The sequence below is a fragment of the Chiloscyllium plagiosum genome, chromosome 11, assembly GCF_004010195.1.
Source record: "Chiloscyllium plagiosum isolate BGI_BamShark_2017 chromosome 11, ASM401019v2, whole genome shotgun sequence".
Lineage (NCBI taxonomy): Eukaryota > Metazoa > Chordata > Chondrichthyes > Orectolobiformes > Hemiscylliidae > Chiloscyllium > Chiloscyllium plagiosum.
The window spans coordinates 77,360,677-77,386,001 of record NC_057720.1 but is presented as its reverse complement, the minus strand read 5'-3'; the positions used below and the strand labels follow the sequence as shown (position 1 = coordinate 77,386,001).

The window sequence follows — 25,325 nt, the reverse complement described above, 5'->3', positions numbered from 1 at the left end:
TCTCCAACCGATCCACTCGATCTGATAAGATTTGCATCCAACAGCATTTATGGCAGATATAATCCGCAGTTACCCTTAAACTCTCTTTAAACTCCCACATCTGACAAGAAGTGCATATCACTGCAAAGGCCATTTTTGCTCCTTCACAATCTACAGACCCAGAAAATAACACTGTCTTATTCCTCTACAAATACTGCCACAGGTTAAATTAATAGCTATGGCTTATATAGCTGATCAAGGGTCCTTCAAGAGCACCTTCCAAACTCGCAAGTTCTACCAACTAGAAGGACAAGGGCAGCAGATGCATGGGAACAGCACCATCTGAAAGTTCACCTCCAAGCCACACAGAATGCTCACTGTTGCTGCATCAAAATCTTGGAAGTCCCTCCCTATTCGTACTGTGAGAATAACTAATTTCACCATAGAGTTCAAGGAGGCAGATCACCACCACATTCTCAAGAACAATTAGTCACGAGCAATAAATGTTAACCTTGTCAGGGATGCCCACATCCCGTGAATAGATGAAAGAATAAATATATACTTTTTATTGACCTTTATTGGAAATCAAACTCCAAGATTAATCGAATGTACTTGGATTTGAATCTTTTATTGATAGACCAGATGCAACAATGATTAAGAATATTGCAACTCCAGCTTGTATTCATTGAGGATTCTTTTTTAAAGTAGAAAATCATCTCAAAATCACTGAAGTGAAGAAAATGTAAAAAAAGTTGACATTAAGTTGAAGGTATTAGGGGAGGTAATGAAGAGTTTAGTCAAAGAGGAAGGTTTTGAGCTTCTGAAAAGGGAATAGGAAGGTGCAGAAGTCGAACAGTTTACTTACAGGTTTCAGCAGCTGAAAACAAGACTGTCAATGTTAAAGCTGTCAGAGCTTAGAAACAGGCTGTTTGATCCAATAGGTCACACGGTGCTTACATTCCACATGAACTTTCTCCTGCCATTCTTCAACTAATCCCAACAAAAATATCCTTCTCTTCCTTTCACTTTCAGGTGCTCATTTATCTTCCTCTGAAAATGCACCCACATAATTAATCTCAGAAATCCTTTGTGTTAGTAAGATTCACATTGTAACCATCCTTTGAGTAAGAGGTTTCTCCTGCTTTGTATGGAAAATGAAAGTGTAAGAGGCTGAAATCATACTAAGGTTGAGTTTAAGAAGTGTGTAAGAGTTTAAAGGTTTGAGGGATGGATTCAAAAATGAGGATAACAACTTCAATTTGAGGCATTAGGTGAACTTGAGCTGTTAAAAATCAGTGTGAGTGGAACACGGGGAGCACTATTTTGGATAACATGGAACTTGTGGAGGCTGGTCAATAAGAAAATACCCAGTAGATATTGAGTATGGAGGTGTCAAAGGCATTAATGAGGGTTTTAGTGCCAAATCATAGACGATGACTGATACTACAGAGCCAGAGGCAACTGGACTTTGTAAATGAGTGGACAAAAGCCCAGCTGCTCAAATCAGAGTCAGATTGGAAGGCATGGTTGAAAATAGACTAGTTAAAGAAAATCAAATTGTCACCTTAGCATTAAGATCACAACAAACTTTAAATTAGAGGCATTATGGTTTTCGTGCATTTACAATCACTGTTTTTCCATTGACAAATCTTCCTAGAATTGTAAGAACATGCAGGGTCTGGATATCCCATCAGTTGATGATAGCCATAGTCAAATACAGGAACATTAATGGACTAATTTAGAATTTTGACTCGTATCAGAATGTTGGCATTTGTGTGAGTCAGCATTGGTGAAGTCCTTTTTATGCAGTGAACAGTACATCAAGTATACTGGACATACATCAAGTACAAGAAAACACAAAGACACACTAGACAGTTTTAAATTTCTAAACGTTTGAATATGTGATAGGAACACATTGGTCAAAGTTTAACTCTAAGTTGTAATATGTTTGGTATCAAATAGGGAGCTGGCTCTTAAAGCCAATGTCCAAAAATATAGCAAGCTATAGATCATTTCATTCAGTGCAATTTCAATTTAATGATATTTGAATGTTTGAAATTATTCAAATATTTTCTGCTCAATGTGTGCAAAACTATCACTCAGCTTCTACTGATATTCTCATGTACCATTTGTAGCATCTATTGTATGAACTATAAACAAGATCAAGCTGAATCAATGAGTTACACCACGTTTTAAAACTGGAGACAGGATTATTTAATTTCAGGAATGAGCCAAATAAATGAAAGTGTTTTTCTTATTGTTAAATAAACAAAGTTATAAAACTTTGCTGGATCGTCTCTCAGGATACATGTCCAATTTTGATCCCTGCACATAGGGAAGGATTTCAAAGCTGAGAAGATGTAGATAACCCAGTCTAAGATTCTTGGTGAAGAGTAAAGACTCCTAGAGTTAGGAACAAAAACAAAAAAGTTCAGGAAACACTCAGCAGATCAGCCATGAATTACTGCTGACACTCCAAATCTTTTCTCAAAAGTTCCTGTTGAAGCTTTATCTACAAATAATAGTGTTTTACCCAATCCATTGCATATAAAGATTCCAGTGAATATTGCATTGAAGGAAGTACATATTTTTAAAAAGTTAGAATGTACTAAGATGGCATCTATCTGTAAATCTCTGACCCATTTTTTTGTTTGGGATCAGCCAGTTGGATTGCAGAGTATATTCTGGTCCTGTAATTTCCTACAAATCAAATCATTACAAACTGTTAGGTGATTTAATGTTTTTTTTCCAATTAATCAACTGGCTGATGCATGCCAATGTATAGAAACTACCAGCCATCTATCTTTATCCTCAATGATTGAGAGACAACTCATTTCATTGACTGGGCTAATAAAAACAACAGACCTCATGGAAACCTGACGAGAAGCATGTTTTAGATATTGTTAATGATTTGGCATTCTCCCAAGCTAAATAACTCAGCAAGGTATAATACATGTGTTAGTCATTTCTGTAGCAATTTAGGAGGAGAACTTTTTTTATGGTTACAAAGCAAAAGCAACAATTACTATGTATAAGTAAACTTTAAAAAAAAGTTAACTTCATTTATAGAATACATTATAAAGCAGTGTTCATGTTCATTTTTGCTTGAATTGTACAACTAGAGAAAAAAAACTCACATTATTTATCATAAGGTGCATAATTATCTTTGGCATAAGATCCCGTATGGTCTTGTTAATGATGCACATGTACGACTCCACTAAGCTGCGAATGGTCTCTACTTGTCTTTCCAGTTGAGGGTCGATGGAAAAATTATCTGCTCCCGTCTCCTCATTCTCAGGCTGTGCAGAAAACAGAAATATAGACAGACTGAGGCCAGGTACTACAGTAACATTGATTTTTTTTTCTCATAAAACCGTTGTGTCAAAAATATTTCTCAATTAAAACCAATGGCCAACGTGACTTTTAACTGAGGTTCTGGATATCTGAGGTACAACGACACCTGGTATAGATGTGAGAAAGTCAGAATTTGAAAAGTTTCATTGTTCAGTGCTATTAAAGTCCACAGTTTCAAATCACCAAAGGTACTTAGTTGTAAGGTAAGTGGATCAAATTGATATGGCATGTATTACTAAAATAGCATTGTTTAAATGTATTTGTGTTTGTTCAGATTAAGAAATGAGGTCAGGGCTGGTCTATTCTATATCAGAGTCCAACACAAGAACTTTCAGAAAAAGAAAATGTTCAAAAGACTCAACATTTGTGTTGTTATAAATCACACAACACCAAGTTATAGTCCTACAGGTTTAATTGGAACCACTATCTTTTGCAGCACTGCTCCTTCATCAGGTGGTTGTGTTTCTATATATTTGTAATTGTTAACAAAGCTATACTATCTGCAGTATAAATATGATGAATTTTAATTATTTCCTGGCATCAAATATTTTTAAAAAAACAGAAAATGTTAAGAGTCTTAGCAAGTCAGAAAGCATTGACAGAGGGAGAAATAGAGTTAATGTTAGTGACATCTTATCAGAACTCAGAGATGCTGGAAATTCACAGCTGTACTCAGGTCTATAGCCATGGTAAAGGTTATTGTGGGGGAGGGGTGTGAATATTTGTTGGAGTCACGAAAAGACAAAGGTCTATGATAAGGTGGAGGAGGGGTAGGATTTATGAAATGACAGAAAACATGAGAATGCCAAGCAAAGGTGGGTGCCAAATAGAAAATACATCCAGAGAAATGGAAATGGTTACAGTTGAATAGCAGAGGGGAGAGAAGTATGAAAGATCTGGCAAAGACAAGAAAGGCTTTTGTGATCTATGAATGTGGCACAAGAGAGGAAGGTAAACTATGGACCACCCATCAGCAAAACGCCAGCTGATATATCCTTCGTTCTCAATGATTCTCAGACAGCCAGTTATCAGCACCTGCTATCCAAGGGATCGGCAGTTAAAGTCCTAAGTTGTTAGTGTCAAAGATAAGGCAAGTGACGTGTTTAGCAGAAAAATTAGATGCTCTTACTCAAGTTTGCATTGAACTTCAAAGGAATTGTGTGAGAGGCCAGGAATATTGATGCCAGAGTGGCAGTGGAATGGAGACTTCCACTGGCAAACAAATGGTATGCCTGCCATCTAAATCAAGCTGTATTCAAAATTACTCATCGATTTGTCTTTAGTTTGCCTGGAGTAGAAGAGACTGCACCTTCAGCAGTGTATAAACTCTAAGTTGGAAGAAGTGCTCATTTTAAATAGTGAATTTTAATGTTAGGATGTTTTTTGACTAGCAAAATTATAAGTCTTACACGAGAAGTGCCACATACCATAGTTGCAAATAGTGAAATTATACCAAACTTGCTCAGCATTTGGTATTTAAACATGTGCAGAAAAAAGATAAAAGATGAAACATTAATTTGAAACGAGATCGTATGCACGCAAACTGTCATCGAGTTCAAGGGAAATAAAAGTGGGATGGAACATGACTTACAAATAAATTTTGACTTCAAATCAGAATGGTGGAAAAGAACTTGACTACGATATGCATTTGAGAAGATATACAAATGAACTTATAAGTGAAGCAAAAGTGTGTTAAGTATGCTTGAAATAGGAGGAGTAGGCCATTCGGCTGTTTGAACTATACTCTGCTATTTGATGAGATCATGGCTGATTTGGTTGTAGTCTCTATTTTCCTGTCTACCTCCTGTACAATTTATTTCCTCGGCAGTCTAGAACCTTTCTAACTCATCCTTAAAAATATTCAATGACCCTTCCTCCACTGCTCTCTAGGGGAGAGAATGCCATCAGACTTACAATCTTCGGATAATAAATGCTCTCCTTATCTCCATATTAAATGGAAGACCTATTATTATTAAAGTGCTCCTTAGTTCTAGTTACTCCCAAATGGAGTCATTTCAGCAGACACCCTAAACCACCTCTCATTCTTCTAAACTCCAATGGATACAGGCCCAAACTATCCGACCATTTTGGACAGCTTTTAATACAATTACAGTTCATTCTGCTATAACACACATTTCGTGAATGTGAATTCATTGTAACGTGACTGACGAATTGGGGCCACTGCTTCTAAAGTGTGAACTTTTAAAATGTGTGTTGGCTGTAACGCAATTACATTGCCTATACTTTAAGTGCTGTTTCTAAATTGCAATTTTTCTATAATGCAGGGTTGCACATGAACACAACCATCATGTTATTGGACCATACAAACCCTGCACTTCCTTGCTTTCATGTGCCATTCCACTTGCAATAAGTGACATTATTCCACTTGTATTCTTAATCACTTGTTATACCTGCATGCCTACTTGTTGTGTACCCTGATCCTTCCGTGCTGCAATATCTCCCCTTTTCAAGAAAATGTGGACACGTTCATATTTAGCAACATTACGATCCATCTGCCAAATCTCTGCCGACTCGCTTCACTTATCAATCACTCTTTGCAGGCTCATGTCATCTCCACAACTACCTAAAAAATATGGATGATTTCCCTGGAAGTACTGTCCAGAGGAAACCTTGCGTGGTGATGTCACACAGCAAACAGAGTCATTCTTACCTCACTATAACAAATTCCAAACACTTTTATTTCACCTTATTTATTAACAATAAACAATTACTTTCAGCCATGTAACCTTTCTCTTTGTGAAACAGTACCAATAACAGTTTAGAGAAATTATGAAACAATTTATACGTTATAATTAAAAATAGAATAAACAAGGTATAAGAAGCTGAACTACAGAGTATTCTTATAAAACGTAACAGCATGTTGAGAAAATGAGCTGCACCTAACCTTTTGAAAACATTACATCATTTTTATTTAACAGAAATATATTTTAATGCTTCGTGTGAAACATAATGAGAAAAGTGCTATAATTGCCCAATTCTAAAAACAATGTTGGCAACATTTTATTTTACATTACATCACGATCTTACACAAACCATTACTAAGCATGACAAATTAGCTCATGTAAAATGTGAAAACTAGGCCTTAATTATTAAGAGCTAAAAGGGCCTTTAAGAATATAAGAGTACTGTAAAATATAAAAAGTTAAGAACAAACACTGAGGGAACACAACTCAAGGTGAAATTCCAGAAACTACATCAAAATTATTCCAACAGAAATATTTAAATTAAAGCCACAAAGGTTAAAATCATCAATATAAGTGGTCAATTATTCAGTATTTACATTTGAGTATAGATGTCAAACTTTTTTTTAAACTGTGCATTAACATTGAAATTCAAACCAGAAGATTAATTATGACTGAAGAATTACTTCATAGATTTATCCTTTTCTTAAAAAAAACACACAAACTAGTAAATTCTCTCTTTGGTAGCTTCTGACAATTGCAAATTTCAACTTTGTGAATAAAAACTGAACGTTGATCTGAATGATTCTTGTCAAATTTTCATTGGTAGCATTTGTTTTGACTATCACTGTTTTCAAGTTGGAATACTGCAGGTACACAACATCATATAATTATTTCCCTGCTTTTATTTACTTATGCAAAACTAATAACAGACCTTACTTCCATCCCATCACCACCACCCATTTTCTTTTCATCTGCCAATTGAGAAAACACTGATTTACAATGACTAAAAATAACTAGAAAAATATATAATTTGAAAGAAATAAAATCAATGCATGTGACTACAAACCATCCTAATTTTACAATACTTATACACCTGGGATAGGATAAGAACATAAGAAATAGCAAGGATAAGCCATTCATGCCAGCTCATCATAGTCTTCGATTCCCTGATATTTAAAAAATCTATCTACCTCCTCTATAAACATTTTCAGTGATCTCGCCTCCACAACTCTCTGGTATAAAGAATTCCAGGCATTCACTACTCTCTAAAGAAGAAATTCCTTCACCTCTCATTTTTAAACGATTCTCCTCTTATTCTGTAACTTTGTCACCTAGTTAAAGTCTTCCCCACTAGTTAGAATGTTCTCAACATCTATAGGGATAGGACTATAATGCAAAATTGTTAAATGTCATCATTAATTAGTTTATTTCAAATGCATTTATTGTGACAGAACATATCATTCTTTAAAGATTCCTGTTAAAACAAAAACTAATGGATGACTATAAACAGATGTAAAACACAGGTGGTGTGCTTTCTAGCATTGAAAAGAGGCTTTAGGTAAGAAAACATTAATAAATAACAATGTTAGTAAGTGAGAGAAATTCAGACACTCCTGATGAAAACTAAATCAATTCTCTAAAAATGCAAAGAGAACATTTTTGGCCATAGTTCTTTCTACTTCTGGGTGACAATTAACAAGTTAAAGTAAATGGTGATAACATCAAGTAAAATAGCTCACTTATTTGGTATTCTCATTTTGTGTTGTGCTGATGCACATTCATACAATGACACAATATATACATATTGGCCAAATTTGTAGACCTGCACTATTCCCTTCTATTTCCATCACTTTGGAACTAAATTCTAAACCAAACTGTATTCATTCTTTGAAAAAAGCAACTCACTATTGATTTCTCTGGATAAACACCAGCACGAAGAAATGATGCCTTCCAACTCTCTACTTCCTCTTGAGAATCACAAGCAAGCTCCAAAACACGATAATCCTTGTAAACATTCCTGGTGAAAGCAAGAACAATGAGAAAATACCATTGAAACTGTATACTACATTTTACTTGAAATAATATAATGCAGGTATATATTCACTTTTTGTGTGTGTTACACAACTAAAGGTCCACATTTTACCACATTACGTGAAATGTACAGCATTCAAACAGGTCATATCAAGTAGTTCTTGTATTTATACTCTACGCAAGTCTCCTCCTATTCTATCTATCATACTCAGCCTTTCAGCATATGCTACTATCCCCCTTTTCTCTGACAATCATCTAGTTTCCTTTTCAAAGCATCTGAGCCTCAACTATCTACTGTGGTAGCAGGTTCCATATTCTAGCTACTCAATTAACGAAGAAATGTCTTTATCTGGTATTATAGCATAAATTTTGGTTCCTTCCGTAAGTGGAAAATTTTTCCCCACATCTAGCCTGTCCAACTCATTCACACATTGAAAACTTCTGATCAGGTCACCTCCTAGTCTTCTCTCATCTTAAAGTTATAGCGCTCCAAACCGTTCAGTTTTTCCCAACTAAATACTAATCACGCTGGTCTAGGAATAATTGGTCATTTTGGAGTTAAACAGTTTGATTGCAAAACTGAAGTAGAGAAAGTGAAGTTTCAGAAGTTTTGCATTTGACAAAATGAAGGGTATAATAAGCAATTTAGAGCAATCTACTGCAATGAAACATAATACAAACATTAACTGCCATAATCAACTGTAATTTTGATTGAGATTATATTAATACAAACCTGAACTTGATGATTTCATGAAATAATTTATTTTCCAAGATAAGGGTAACTAAAACAAAGGCCCATTTTGAAATAAGTCCATATAATGCTTAAGAGGTTATAAAAATAAATTGTGTGAAGACAAAGCTGGTTAGTGAAGCAATTCTTCATGATACACAACTGAAGACACGAATAAAGTTTGCTTAATAGACAATTCATGAATTAATTAGAAAAGTCTTACTCAGATGAATTAATTGCAGTCAAGTGGAGAGGACACGAAGTCGAGCGAACATCTCTGTTACACAAAGTTAACCTAATATAATGATATTTGCACAACTCTTCCTTTCAGCTTTTGCAGCCTATCCAATGCTTTTTTTTTTATTCAGAATTCTTCCATCTCAATGAGGAACTTCAGACGAATCCACAGCCACCAACTTGCTCTGAAAACTCTGCTCACAGTTTGATAGCTGCAAGAAATTCTACCACAGCCAAAAACAATTCAGTATTCAACAACACCTGAAGTCAGATAACCTGTAGTACAAGACTGCCAATTCTTTGAGGTAATACGTTATTTTGTAAAAGTGGTGTAATTAGGAACATTGATAGAATTGTAAATATTCAGAACATCTTTAAAAAGGGCTTCATACTTTAAGTTTAGCATTAGCATCTCAGTGGTCTCTGCTGTATATTTTGTTTCTACCGTGCGGTGCAGAGTTGCACAGAGTTTATCATAATTGTGCAAAGATGATTAAGCAATAAAGGTGATATGTATTTAGCATATCCCACAACAGTTTACATCCAAAAATGACTCCATCATAAAATGTTATTTCTGGAAATACTTTTCATATTTCATGATTTATCTCCACAGGCTTAAGTGAAAAGGAGGTTTTAACAACATCTTTTTTCATTGATTTGAGAGAGCGCTGTGGCCAACATTTCACCCAATAAGCAGACCATAAGTAAATTTCAGTGTTCAGCTACAAGTTAATATCGGTGCATTTCCCATTACTAAAAGTAATTTTTTATAGCTTATAAAGTACATGACTTTTATCAATTAACAATAATCTTTCAATTATAAATTATTCAGGTTTTTACAGACTTAGGTTTGTTCGACTGCTGAAGGAATAATCCATGCTTTGATCACCTTGAAATTTGGCTATTTCAATGCTTTCCTGGTTGGTTGCCCATGATCTTCAATCCAGAAACATCAACTCATCCAAAACTCTCCAGTCCATACCCTAAGTTGTACCACGTATCCTTCATAGAACACTGCTGCACTTACCGACCCAACAATGCTGTGGATTTTCAGTTGCAATCTTCCTGACTACCGATCTCTCCATTGTATTACCTCTAATTTTGACTTCCTCTCATCTTCTCAAGCCAAGAATTTAGTTCTGGTTTTTGCTTATTCCTAATTCTAAATGCTCCACCTATGGCAACTGTGAATTCAGCTACCTAAACCCTAAGCGCTAGAATTCCCTCCTGAAACCACTTCACCTATCTCTTCAGCTTGAAGATCTTCCTCAAAAGTTTACTCTTTGGCTTATGGTAATACTTCCTTTCCTGGGTTTCTGTGAAATGCAATGGGATACTGTAATATGTCAAAGGCATGATATAAATGGCAGGACATATAGAGATCCCCTGATCTTACTGATTAGTTTAAAAAAAAGTTTTATATTGGAGTACATTAAAAAATTACAAGCATTGTGGCTATCCCCTATTGAAAGCCCATTCTAATGCTATGCTTGTAAATAAGAAAAGGTCCCTGGGTAGCATATGCTCAGTCTTTTTATTAAACAATTCTCCAGCTCCCTTCCTCAGCTGTCGCACTCACTGCTTCCCATTCTCAACTCTTTTGCTCGCTGTTACCTCCCACCTTATTCTCCCACTTGCTGATTCCCACTTCTGACTATCAAGCGGAAGGAGTAAGCAGGAGAGTTAGGGGAAGGACGAGGAAAGTTGAGTGGGGGCGGGGGGGAGAGGAGGCGGGAGATCAAGGGAGCGAAGTGGTGAATAGCAAGATCTGCAGAGTCAGTGAATGGGAGAGTTGGCAGAAGTACACAGTGAATGGGAAATGGCAAACAGGAGCTAAGTAGAAAGAACAAAGAATATTACAACACAGGAACAGGCCCTTTGGTCCACCAAGGCTGCACCGACATGTGATGCCATTCTAAACTAAAAACCTTTTGCCTCTTTGCTGTCTCTATCCCTCTATTCCCTGCCTATTCATGTATCTGTCAAGATTCCTCTTAAGTGTGCCTCTCAAATCTCCTTTTATCTTATACCTATGTTCCCTGGTATCTGACATTTCTGCAAAAGAAAACCCAAAAGAACTGCAGATAATGGAAATCACAAAAACATAACAGCAGAAATTGCTGGGAAAACATAACAGGTCTGGCAGCACCTGTGATTTTGAGTTCAGTGACTCTTCTTCAGAACTGATGGGAGCTAGTAAAGGATTGGTATGTATCCAGAAGTTTTGGTGGTGGTGGTGGAGGGGTAGTAAATGATAGATGGATATAGAGCCCGATGGGAGATAAAAATAGCTGAACAGACAGAGGAGTGGGTAAAGGTCAGCCTGAGGGAATGGATAGCTGCTAATGTACATTTCTACCCTGGGGAAAAGACTCTAACTATCACTTTTACCCATGCCTCTCGCAATTCTGTAAACTTCTATCATCCTTTAAAGTTCAAGTGAAAGCAAATCAAATTTGCGCAATCTCTCCTCATGGATAATACCCTCCAAACCAGCAACATCTTGGTACACCTTTTCTTAACCCTCTTCAAGGCTTGCACATTCTTCTTATAGAATTGTACACAATATTCCAAATGTGGCCTAATTAAAGTTCTATATAGCTGCAATAAGACTTGCCAATTTTAATACACTATGCCGCAACCGAAGAAGACAAACATGCCACATGCCTTCTTAACCAACTGTGGATCTGTACACTTCGATCCTTCTGTATATTGATGCTAACTAAGGGTTCTGCCACTTACTGTATCCTTCTCTCCTACATTAGATCTTCCAAAATGCATCACTTTGCATTTGTTCGGATTAAACTCCATCTGCCATTTCTCTACCTAAGTCTCCAGCCTATCTATATCTTGTTGTATCCTCTGGCAATCCTCCCCACTATATGCAGCAATCCCAATCTTTGTGTCATCCACAAACTTATTAATCAGGCCACCTACATTCTCCTCCAAATCATTGATATATATTATTAAAAACAGGTGTCCCAGCACTGATCCCTGTGGAACACCACTGCTCACAGATCTCCAGTCAGAAAAACACCCATTCACCACTACTCTGTCTTTTATGACTAAGCCAGTTCTTACCAGCTCACCACGGATCCTATGTGAGTTCATCTTTCGCATCAGTCTGCCATGAGGGACCTTGTCAAAGACCTTACCAAAGTCAATATAGATAACATCTACTGCTTTGTCCTCAATCAGCTTTGTCACTTCCTCAAAATATTCAATGAAGTTTGTGAAACATGACCGTCCTCATATAAAGCCATTCTGCCTATTAAGTCCATTATTTTTCTAAAGGTGAGTAAATCCTATCCCTGAGTATTTTTTCCAATAATCTCCTGACCACTGACATAAGGCTCAACAATCTGTAATTTCCCAGATTATCCCTGCTGCTCTTCTTAAACAAAAGAACAATGTTGACTATTCTCCAGTCCTCTGGCACCTCTCCTGTGACTGAAGACAATACAATTATTTCATGCAATGCTCCAGCAATTTCATCAGCTGCCTCTCGTAATATTCTGAGATAGATCCCATCAGGTTCTGGGGATTTGTCTACCTTAATGCTTTTCTAAACACCCAACACCACCTCCGTTTTTATACTGACATGCCCTAGAATATCAACATATTCCTCCCGAGACTCACATCATGTCCTCTTCCTTTGTGAATACCGATGCAAAATATGTGTTAAAGGCCTCACCCACTTCCTGCAGCTCCATGCATAAATTCTCCCCTTAGTCCTGGAGTGGACCTACTTTTTCTGTCTTGCTCCTTATATATGCATAAAACATCTTGGGATTTTCCTTAATCCTTTTTGCCAAAAACATTTCATAGCCCCTTCTAGCCCTCCGAGTTCCGTGCATGCATTTTCTTACTGCTTTCTTTGAAATCTTTGAAGGTTCATCTACCTTCAGCTTCCACATCTTACATGTGCTTCCTGAATCTTTTTGACGAAGCTCTCAATTTCTCTTGTTATCCAAGGTTCCCAAACCTTGCCACATTTATCCTTATTTTCACAGGAATATGCTGGTCCTGAACTCTAATCAACGGGCCTTTAAAAGGTTCCCACATGCCAGACGTGGATTTACCCTCAAACAGCTGCGCCCAACTTACATTCTCCAGTTCCTACCTAATATTGTGGCAGTTGGTCTTCCCCCAACTTAGTATTTTCACCCAAGGACTATTATCCTTATCCATAACTAATTGAAAACTTACAGAATCATGGTCACTGTTCTCAAAATACTTTCCCAAGAGTTACTCCAGTCCTCTGCCACCTCTTCTGATTTAGTAAGAGGTTTCAAGTCAGTCAATTATTTTTTGATGGAAAAATTGCATCAGGACTGCAATCTTATGATATGTTTTCGTATGGAAGAGTGCATTTCATTTGGCATGTTTTTGATCAGCGAGACATTTGTAGGAATACATTCAGAATGCAAAACAAGGGATAGTTGTGCTAAGTATTTTCAGACCAGAACAGTCCACATACACACACTCTCCAACATTGATGATTATCCTTCATAAAAATCAAACACTGTGATATTCTGACAATTTTAAGTGACTTACGCATTTAATTAATAAAAAGTTATGTTTCGTCAATAATATTCCAAGGCTGTTGCAAAGTCCTCATGCAACAAACTGTATATTTAACGGCTTATATTCTGAGGGCAAAAAGAAGCTCTGATCAAACTGATGCAAGACCCTCTATGAGAACATATGAATCTCTGCTGTAACTGTAGCATCTACATGTACTGTCCTCTGTACGTTGCAAGGAGGACAGAAATCTGTCAATAATTAAAATGGTTGAAGAGGAAACTCAAAAATTAAAACCATTTGAATTCTGGGATGTGCCAAGAATTTTCTCTTTTTCTGGGGGAGAGAAAAATTTTGTAAAATCTGATTATAGTTACAAAAATGCAAAAGAACATAATAACATGTACAAATTGCCATGCCCTTACTTTGAAAAAGTTATTTTTCAAGTATTTACCGAGTCATAAAATGCTGAATCCACCAATAAACAGTATTCAACAGTAAGGACATGCAAAAGGTTTTCATTTGCTATGTTAGCCACTTTAATTTAAAGCCAAGTGCCCGGCTTAGCATTGCTTTTTTTTTTTAACAATCAACTTGACTTTAGTGAAACCAGATTAGCAGAACTAAAGAAGAAAATCTGGTGAGTTTTTAAAATAAACATTGATATAAGCAAAATTTACTCAAAAAAGTCAGACTGAGAATGGAAATGAAAAAAAAAATTCCAATTCCAAGTCTTCCAACAATGAATTATCCAGGTTAACACTTAGGACATTAAAAGAAACTCTCAGCACAAGAATGTGAAAAAAAAAAATTAACCAAATGAAAACCATTTAAGAAATGGAAAGAAGGCATTTTGCATATTTGGAAAGAGAACAAAGATATCTTTAAAACCAAAAGAGTGTACATATTGTTTTCATTAGTTTCAGTGTTAAGATTAAATGCACTGGGATGAGAGTTCCCAACTCTAATTCTAAAAGAGTCGCTGGAATCTCCTTTTGTACAGCAAATTTGAACTCCTGTAACATTGCTCATGGGTTGTCTGTGATCTAGAGCACAGTTAAGATATTTAGATGTTACCCTGGTCTATACTTTTGAAGCTACTTTTCAGGTATTCCCTGTGGGTAACTAGTGTAAATGAGCACATCCTGAAGTCAATTAAAGTTTAAGTATTGTTGCATCTGAAAGTCTGTGCAGCTGCTTGGCTCCCCTTCTTGGGAAAAGGCCAGGTTATCAAAAGGTCAGAAAAATCAGCAAGACACGAATAGCGCTTTTTTTGGTCAGTTTTTTAAAAACTCCAATTGTTAAATTGTGATTTGTTGGTGATTTGTACAAACATGATATCTAAAGTGCCATAAAAATACACTGGATGTAAGATAGGTATTAATTGTTAGCAATTCCTTCTGTGCTATTGGTCTTAGTTAGAGCTAGTACTGTTATAAGAAGGTGCTGAATTACCTTTCGAGAGAGGAATTTACATCTCCAGTTAATACATTTGGAAAGAAGCTTGCAAGAGTTCTGTCCAGAGACAAAGGGTAAAATTATTTAAACTGATGTCTAGAAAACAATGTTTTTTTATTCCCTAATTGATAAATTAGTTGTAGAAATATTTCATTTGTATGAGACAGTCTGAATTTTCAATTCAGAAGACTTCAGAAAAGTTCAATACTTCATTCTGTGTTGGTGAAAAAGGCGAGACGTGTTGTTGAAACTATTTATCTTGTATTCATTGCGAGAGTTGTAAGAATGCCAAATTTCAAAGTGAACAATTTATACTGCTGAGAAAAAAAAGGTGAAAGTCAGCAGGTCTGGTAGCATCAGTGAAGAGAGAAACAGAGTTAATGTTTCCAGTTCAGTGACTCTTCTTCAGATCCTGGTCATATTCCGTTTGCAGAGCTCAGGATCCTGTGTATGAATATATGTAGATCCCAACAAGTATCAGTAAGCCACATTGCAAGTTTAGCCCCAGCTTCTTTGCAAATAATTTAGAAAAAGTGAAATTATTGTTTTATGTTAAGTCAAAAAGACTCCAACCTTGAGCATATTTGGTTCACATCTGGCTCAATCATGTCAAGTTTTTCCCAGCCCGTCTCTTTAGCAAAACCAATCCCCACTCTCAGATTACCTTGTAATAAAACCCCAAGTTTTTTTTCACCATTGTAAGAGATCATTAATGTGTTTTCATTTTTGATCATTGACTGAAATGGAGGTTGGAGATTGCTATAACTGGAATGCCAGGAAAGATTTGAAACTTGAAAGTCAAGTACTGAGTTATTCAATGCAGTTACTTGGAGTCATAGACCTATACAGCATGGAAACAGATCCTTGCTGACCAGATAATAAGTCCCATCCTATTTGCCAGCATTGGGCCCATACCCCTCTAAACTTTCCTATTCATGTACCCATTTAAATGCCTTTTAAATGTTAAAATTGTACCAGCCTCCACCACTTCCTCTGGCAGCTCATTCCATATGTGCAGCCAAACGTACAAATTTTACCAAATTATACAGAATGTACAGCACTCAGAAACAGGCCATATCAAATAGTTCTTTCTATTTATACTCTACACAAGATTCCTCCCATTCTATCGATCATACTCAGCCATACAGCATGTACTATTATCCTCCTTTTCTCGGCCAAACCTGTCTGGTTTCCTTTTGATTCTTTCCCCTCTCAACTTAACCCTATGCCCTCTAGTTTTGAACTTCCCCACCCTAGGGAAAAGACCTTGTCTATCCACCCTATCCAGGTTCTTCATAATTTTATAAACCACAATAAGTTCACCCCTCAGACTCTGACACTCCAAATGGAAGCAGCAAGAGGGAGAATTCAAGAGTGAATGGTACAAAGAATCCTCTGAGTTAGAAAATTGTGCCTGACAACATTCATATGATTGGCTGAGCTGCAGGATGTTAAAAGGATGTAAATACCAAGAGCTGCAAAGTGAAAGAAAAAACATTGACATCTGATAGACAGAAAGCATCCGTTGCACCCTCTGGGAAAATACAAAAAAAAACAAGAATTTTTAGTATAAGAAATTCATACAAGAAAAGACCTAAGTGCACCTGATCAACTGTAGAATCAATGAACGTCTATCACCTTGCAGACCATAGCAGATCACCATTGCAAAATCAAAAGGACTTGGAGAAAAATAATTTTCCATCTTCTGGTCTGCATTTTTGATCTTAGGAAATTTGTTCATTCTGTCTATATTCTTTCTCCTTCCATAGTATAAGTGTTGAACTGTTCGTTTGACTTAAACTCCTTGAAAGTAGATCGCAGGTCGACAGGATAGTGAAGAAGGTGCTTGGTATGCTTTCCTTTATTGGACAGACCACTGAGTATATGAGTTGGGAGGTCATGTTGTGGCTGTGCAGGACATCGGTTTGGCCACTTTTGGAATGTTATGAGTAAATTCTGGTCTCCTTCCTATTGGAAGGATGTTGTCTAACTTAAAAGGGTTCAGAAAAGATTTACTACGATGTTGCCAGGGTTGGAGGGTTTGAGCTATAGGGAGAGGCTGAATAGGCTGGGGCTGTTTTCCCTGGAGCGTTGGAGGCTGAGGGGTGACCTTATAGAGGTTTATAAAATCATGAGGGGCATGGACAGGTTAAACAGACAAGGCATTTTCCCTGAAATGAGGGAGTCAGAACTAGCGAATGTAGGTTTAGGGTGAGAGGGGAAAAATTTAAAAGGGACCCAAAGGGGAACTTTTCACGCAAAGGGTGGTGCATGTATGGAAGGAGCTGCCTGAGGAAGTGGTGGAGGCTGGTACAATTACAATATTTAAAAGGCATCTGGATAGGTATATGAATAGGAAATGTTTAGAGGGATATGGGCTAAGTGCTGGCAAATGGGACTAGAATAAGTTAAGATACCTGGTGGGCATGGACAAGTTGGATCGAAGGACTGTTTCTGTGCTGTAAATCTTTATGACTCTAGGTTGCATGAATTAAAAATCCTTTTCCTGTTCTTGTTAAAATAAATAGTTATTCTCCACTATTCTGAAGAAACCTGGTGTGAATTGCTTTCGTCCTAAGTTCCAGTCAGACAGGCAAATTGGTCATTTTGGTGATCTCATTGGAATTTTATACAATTTGTGGATCAGTGGTGCATTTTATTTTAATAACTATTCCCAGTGAACTTGTCACACTCCTACCAAACAGCTTTTTCAATCTCTCTTCCCTCTCCCATACCCACAGTTCTAATACATATACTAAAGCCACGGTCTTCTTCATCACCACAGCAGAACACATTCAGCTAGTTTTTATTTATCTTATTACTTAATATTGTGTTAAAACTGGACCCTCTTCTCCCATCACCCCACCATTCCAATTGTGAGTCCTAATTCTATTTCTTTTCCTCCCATCTCTCCCATGCTGTCAGACCTAAAAAGTAGTATTAAACTGCTTCAAGGACAAAGAAGAGTTAATTGGGTAAGAAATTAGAGTTAAGTTGGAAGTGATACTTCATTGGGATTGAAGTAACTGTAAAACATATTGCTAGGTAAAGGATTGAACCTACTGTTTATTTTAAGACATTGCTAAACTGCCGTGTGTGTGAAATAAACTTGTTTTTTTTTGTTAAAGGAACGTTTGCAAACTCACACGAGTATGTACAGTGACTGCCCATCATGGTAATGAAACTGCAAAACTAAAACTTATGATCTATCAAGCCATGTTTAAATCTATGATCTGACTTGTCCAGTATTACCATCAGCTCAGATCATAACACAGGCTAATACTCTGGAAGTATGACTTCAAAAGCCCCCATGGCACTGAATTTAAATAATTCTAAACTTGAATGTCAGCCTCAGTAATGGTGATCATCGATTGTTATAAAAAATCCATCTGGATCACTAATATCCTCTAAGGAAGCAAATCTGCCATCCTTATCTGGCTTGGCCTTTATATGACTTCAGACATACAGCAATGTGGTTGATTCTTAACTACCCTCTAGTAATTAATTAGTTCAAAGGCAGTTAGGAATAGGCAACAATGCTGACCTTGCCAATGACACATTAAAGAATAAAGGACAAAAAGTAAGATGGGCTTTTTCTATGCTATAAATACTTTGCAAATTTGTCAGATTCTATGTTCTTTCACTGTGTTGCATGATCCCTCCAATCTTCTGCACTCAGTACTGTTCAGCAGCTGACCACACACCCTTCTCCTAAGGCTTTCTGGTCTTGCTGAGAGCTGGGTGGGGCAGGGAGTTGGGAGAATTGCCCTTGTTTACTTCCAATTATGTCACAACCACAGAGTTATCCTCAGAAGTGGTTGATGAGCTCGAAATTTGTACAGTTCCTTTATAGCCCTGTTTTAGTTTGAGTGTTACAATTTTAAAATAACTAGCAGCACAGCTTAATGCTTTAACAGATACATAAGACCATAAGACATAGCAGCAGAAATTAGGGCATTTGGCCCAAATTTGGTCTGCCATTCGATGATGGCTGACAGGTTTTTTAACCCCATTCTCCTGCTTTCTCCCTGTAACCTTTGATCCCCTTGACAATCAAGAACTTATCTATCACTGTTTTAAGATACTCAATGACCTGGCCTCCACAGCATTCTGTGGCAATGAATTCCACAGATTCACCACTCTCTGGCTAAAGACATTTCTCCTATTTCCATTCTAAAGGGTTTTCCTTTTACTCTAAGGCTGTGCCCTCGAGTCCTAGTCTCTTCTAGCAATGGAAACATCTCCCCAGTGTCCACTCTGTCCAAGCCGTTCAGTATTCCGTAAGTTTCAATCAAATCTCCCCTCAACCTTCTAAATTTCATTGAATATAGTCCCAGAATCCTCAAACATTCCTCAATGTTAGGCCTTTCATTCTTGGGATTATTTGCATGATCCTCCTCTGGACCCACTCCAGGACCAGACATACTTCCTGAGGTATAGGGCCCAAAATTGCTCATAATACGCTAAATGTGATCTGACCAGAGCCTTATAAAGCCTCAGATGTACATCCCTGCTTTTATATTCTCTCGAGATGAATGACAACATTATACTTGCCTTCCTAACTACCAACTCAATCTACCTTAAGAGAAACCTGGACTAGAAATCCCAAGTCCCTTTGCACTACAGATTTCTGAATTTTCTCCCCATTTAGAAAATATTCCATGACCTCACACTTTCCCACATTGTATTTCATCTGCCACTTCTTTGCCCACTCTCCTAACCTGTCTAAATCTTTCTGCAGCCTCCTCGCCTCCTCAATACTACCTGCCCCTCCACCAATCATTGTATCATCTGCAAACTTGGCCTGAATGCCCTCAGTTCCTCCATTTAGATCATTAATGTACAAAGTGAAAAGCTGTGGTTCCAACAGTGACCCTTGTTGAGCACCACTAGTTACTGGCTTCCATCCTGAGAAGGGCCCTTTTATCCGCACTCTCTGCCTTCTGCCAAACAGCCTATACTCTATCCATGATAGTATCTTGCCTCTAACAGCATTTTTCTCAGCAGCCTCCTGTGTGGTACCTTATCAAAGGCCTTCTGGAAGTCAAGATAGATAACAAGCATTGGCTGTCCTTGGTCTAACTGCTTGTTACCTCCTCTAAGAATCCTAACCTCCCTCTTGAAGAAGACATGTTGAAGTTGCCCTATTTTACCATGCACTTCCAAGTATTCAGAAATATGAATGTTAGTTTATTGCACAGCTCTCACTTAAAGTTATTTAAAGTAAATACTTATAAAGTTATTAGCTGAAATATTGAAACAAAGGTTAAAAGTAGGCCAAAATCAATGGTACTTAAAGACATAAGTAAGCGTAAGCTCAGTCTCTAAAATTATTTCAGGTCTGGCTTGCTTGAAGATGTCTCTTTCTTAAGTGAAGGGGTTCACATCTAACCTGTCTATGTGTCTGTACCAGTCCACACCTCCTCCCCAGATCCTAGCCTCTGAGTTGACCATGGCAGGTGTGGTCTTGCACTCTCTCTCCCTGGAAGTCAGAATGTTGCTGACCAGGAAAACATCACCTCCACCACTTTCACTTGACCCCTTTCCCATCCATTCTTTACTGTAACTGCCCCCTTACATATAAATTTACCCTCTTTACAATCATTATTTCCCCAAACCCCTCCCAGCCTGTAGCCCCAATCCTTACACATAGGTTCTCCAGTGTCCTTGCTGCAGTTTATCCCCACAATCCACTCACCTTGTATTTCATGGTCAGAGGCTAGGGACTGACTGTGGTCCATCCCCATGAGCAACCTAACCAAGCAGCCTCGGATAAGGAGCGCCAATAGCCTTGGGTGATGCCTGCAAATCTCCATGACAGTATTAGCTAACTGAGTGTTAGCCGACCAGACTGACCACTGTGGAGCCAAATAGGTTGATCAAGGGCACCCTGACTGAACAACTGACCATGCCCAAAACCCTGCACAGAAATCAAAGGCTACCAGGGAACTGCCTGTGCCAGGAACCCCTGGCATTTGTTCAGATCTCTGGTGTTTCTCTTTTGTTAGATGTTTAATAGCCCTAACAGTCACTTAACTCTGATTTGGTAGCAAAACTCTAGAAATACGAATGAATGCTTCGATTGGTTGACTAATCTACTATTGTTGTTTCTGCAATTGATGATTCGCTGCTTTTTCATAAGATCAAATTGAAGACAGCCTAATGCAAGAAATCGGAGCTGACATAGCTTGATTCTTGAGCACAATGTCCAAAATCTGACACAGGAAATATAAAAGGAAATGCCACACTAACTTACCATTTCTTTAACATTAATGCAATCACTATCACTCTCAGTTTCCATCATCATCATTAGCGGTCCCTCGAAAATGAGGATTACTCTCTTCCACTCTCATAGTGAGTCTGTAGCCAGCTGTACAGACAAATGTGGCTTCTGCAGGATCTGTTACACTTGGGGCAGGTGGTGGTTATGGGAAGGGGTGAGTGGAGCGTTGGTGCGGCAGCATGTTCCTTAAGCTGTTTTTGCTTGGCTTCCAGTTTTTCTTGACAGCAAGTCTTGAGGTGCTTGATGCCTTCGCGGATGGTCCCCCTTCACTTTGGACGGTCTTGGGCTAGTGATTTCCAGGTGTCTGTGGGAATACTGCACTTCGCCAGTGAGGCCGTGAGGGTATTACTGAGTTTCCTCTATCCACCTGGGGCTCACCTGCCATTTTAGAGCTGGGAGTAGAACACCTGCTTGGGGAGTCTCGTATCAGTCATGCAGACGACATGCTCAGCCCAGTGTAGCCAATCAAGGGTGGCCCGTGTCTTGATGCTGGGGATTTGGCCTGGTCTCAGTATCTACACTTACCACTTGCAGTCATCTTTATCAGCTAAATAGCCAAGCAGTACCATAGAAGTCAATTATATCAGAACCTACCAAACATATTTAGCAGCATACCAACTCTTTCAGGCAACATCAAGTTTTCATGCAACTACAATCAGCAACTCAACTCTACCATCCCCATGGTATCTATCGATATTATAGGAGGCAGTTGTTAAGTGAAAACTTCAGGGATTTTGTATCAAGCCTTTTTTAAAAATATGTTGGTTACATTAAATTTCTGGTTTTACTGCCCAATGTGTAGCAGCCAAATCGTGTTAACACCAACACATAAGCCGTGGGGACTGCACTAATTAAGCTCCTGTTGTGCTACTCAATGGTGGTCAAGTAATATGTTATTTTATAAGGTCACATCAGCACAATATATCACTCTAATACTGTAAGACAGAGATGTTGCTTTAAAACAAGAAATTAATATAAAGTTAAGACTACATCAACTTGTGTGAAAATTTGACTTTATTATTGAGGAGAATCGGGCACACAGCTTTACACACTGCTGGATCAATTAGGAGCTGGCAAACAATAAGCCTTTTCTTACATAAGAATGCTTATGCTTCCTGAGACTTACCTGCTTTTTTTTTAAATGAGTATCCCACTATATTGGAATTTTCTGCTGTTGTCAGTTATGCAGAAAGCAGCTATGTTGCAAAGAGTCTGGCTATAACTTCACAGTACCACAGAGCAGCTTTGGAGCTACCCAACTGCGGAAGACTAAACAATGTGCTGGATTGTAAATGTTTCTTAAGTTATTACACCAGGTTAGTCTAGGTGGGTGAGGGGGCCATTTCATAGGTTTCCATTACACAATGAAAACTGACTTTTTTGAAAGGAAATGGCACATAAATAACAATATGTCTATAATTTCCTTCTGTTTGATTTATTTAATGAATTAAAAAGGATTTTTTCTCCCAGCTCGACATTATTTTAGATGATTTCTCCAAGCAAACACATTTTGTGCAATAAGGAGACAAAATAGCTTTCGTAAAATAAGCGCTTGCACTTCAGCAGTGTAATCTACTCCTGAAAATATAAAGGCCTGGGGCAGAAGATTTCAGGGGGCCTGGAAGGGAAGTCAGTGGCGAGTCCACGGACTGGAAATAAGTGCAATGCATGGAGGCCATCTCCCCCAACCCCCACTGAAAAAGGAGACCCCTTTCTTCTTGCCTTTGTTCATACAGCAACAACCGCGCCCCCCAACCCCCACCCTCTGCCACAGCTAAAACATAACAGTCGTGGCATGTAATATCCAGCCCCTGATTCTAACCACAAAATATGTAAACTCCATTTCCTAGCATTCTTACCTCTGCTCTGTATTATAAAGTGCAAAGACATATTTGCTGGACATGAAAGTTTTCTCCACATCTCGAATTTTCAGATTGTCCAATGGTAGCATATACTTCTTCTCTTTCTCCTGTAGATAAAATAAGAAATAAGCTGCTTAATTTAAAATAAGGGCTGATTGTTTAAAAAGAAATCCATCTACAAAGACGCATAGTTTAACAGTCACTATTTCCCATTGGTTTCTCTGGAAACTTATGAATGAGGATAACCTTTTATTCAAAAATAGTTTTGCAACCTTGCTTGCTTTTCTACTATTGACCACACCTTATGCAATGCTTTATTGCAATGCACCTAATGCTCAGACAGAGTTTTCACTAAACTTGTGGAGTTTGCTTTCATTTTGTATGAAAGAAACTGGTCTTAGCCTCCTCATTCATTATCCACCATGTAGCATTGCAGCTAAAGTACACTGCTTGCTAACCTGCCTATTCTCGCCATTTTTGTGCTGAATTAATGCTTTCTGTTTGCTCTTAAGGTCATTGTTCGTTATAGATACTGTGCAGCCTGTTCTACCTTTATTTAAAAGCAATCTGAAATTAGAGAAAGCATGTGGCCAATACTCATAATAAAACAGTATCTATTTCAGCAGCCCATTTATTTAATTTTTTGTTTGAGCAGCGTATTCATCACTGCCAGTGTTAACCAACTCAAGCCTTTAAATTGCACTAAGCAGACTGGAAATTTAAAATGTAATGCACAATTTAAAAACATAAATTTGCACTTCATTACTTCATAATTAGTATTATATCCCAAATTAGTATATTTTAAAAGTTGTGGAGAATTCAGCATTATATATTTAGGAACAATTCAGTGCCGCAATATATAATTTTATGTCTGTCATTATTGTTATTTGTGAGCATACAACTGTTAATATCTTTCTCAATTTAAACTGAGTCTGCATCCATAGACAACATGCCTCCATTAGGCTGAACCTTTCTGTTAATGTCAATAGTTGTCGTGATCACGAGACCACGTGTCATATCAATGCCAGGAAAAAGAGCGGGGAAGCAGAACAGAACTTCACCACATTAAAGGCAACTTTTTATTCAACATTTTCAGGTAATATTTTAACAGAGTACAATTGTTAGGATTTTGACTTTAAGCTTAAAGTCTAAAAGAAAGACTTGAAATGTAGGCGTTTCCGAAAGTTGTGACTCATGAATGGAAAGGATGCACTGTGGCATTTCAGCAACGCTGCCTTGACAGACAATCTCTACCACACAGAAAAAACAAAGGCAGCAGGCACATGGAAACATCACCCTCTGCAAGATCCTCTCCAATTCACACACCCTTCAGACTTGGAAATACAATGTTCCTTCAGTTTCCAAAATCTTAGAACTCCTTTATTAACAGTTACTTCACATACAAATCTTTCTAACTTGCATTTATGCCACTGGCTTATTATAACCTTAAGATATATCAAAGAAATTTACAACAAGAAATTAGGCTTTGAAGAGAGGAACAAAGAGAGGAGGAGGAAGATTTGATGTACCACCAAGAAAATGAAAAGATCTTTACATTAGAGAAAGGAAAAGCAGACTGAGTAAGGAAATAATAGGTGTAGGGTTGGTTTTAAGATGTAGCCATAAAGAGGACAGGGTAACGGGTAGCAGATCACAGGGGGATTTTGAATTGTACAGTCTAGACTATGAATTGGCTTGATTAGACAGTACTTAGCGGGTAGAAAATAGAAAGTTGGGATAATGGTATGCATCCAAATTGGCAAGATCTGACCGGTCGTGCTCTAATCATTTATATTGGAGCCTCAGCTTTTCAATATATTCATAGATAATTTGTATTCTTCTTAACAAATATCACAAAGATCATGGGAGTGAAAATGGGTCACAGATTGGCCATCATCTGACTGGATGGTAGAACATACTGAAGGACTAAACAAGGTACTCCTAGTACTACCTTCCTAAACACACGCAATGTAGAAGGCCCTCAGCTTCACAGATCAGATATGACAGCCAAAACTATATTTACAGAAAAGAAGCAGCTACAGATCAGTTCCTTTTGTGATTGAAGGACTACATATGTTCAATGACATGCCACTTCAGTGGGAGTCCAGAATCAATTACATTGCTGTGGGTGTGGAGTGGCATGTAGGCCAGACCAAACAAAG

General features: G+C 37.7%; 1 protein-coding gene and 1 long non-coding RNA gene across 11 annotated transcripts in view; one reads left to right on the top strand and one right to left on the bottom strand.

The window, feature by feature from the left end:
* Positions 1–25,325, bottom strand: part of LOC122554598 (dynamin-2-like) — a 208,115-nt gene that overhangs the window by 34,638 nt on the left and 148,152 nt on the right. For 8 of the 10 annotated variants that reach the window (XM_043699882.1, XM_043699883.1, XM_043699887.1 and 5 more), the window contains 3 exons: positions 23,161–23,270; positions 7,944–8,055; positions 3,117–3,278 (listed from right to left, as the gene is read on the bottom strand). In XM_043699882.1, coding sequence (XP_043555817.1) covers positions 3,117–3,278; positions 7,944–8,055; positions 23,161–23,270 — 384 coding nt within the window. The other 2 variants (XM_043699892.1, XM_043699891.1) reach the window with 2 other exon arrangements.
* LOC122554599 overlaps positions 3,230–25,325 on the top strand; it is a 34,743-nt gene continuing 12,647 nt past the window's right edge. The window contains exons 1-2 of the long non-coding RNA XR_006313033.1: positions 3,230–3,316; positions 9,168–9,341. This is a non-coding gene — a long non-coding RNA (uncharacterized LOC122554599). The remainder of the gene's footprint in view (positions 3,317–9,167; positions 9,342–25,325) is intronic.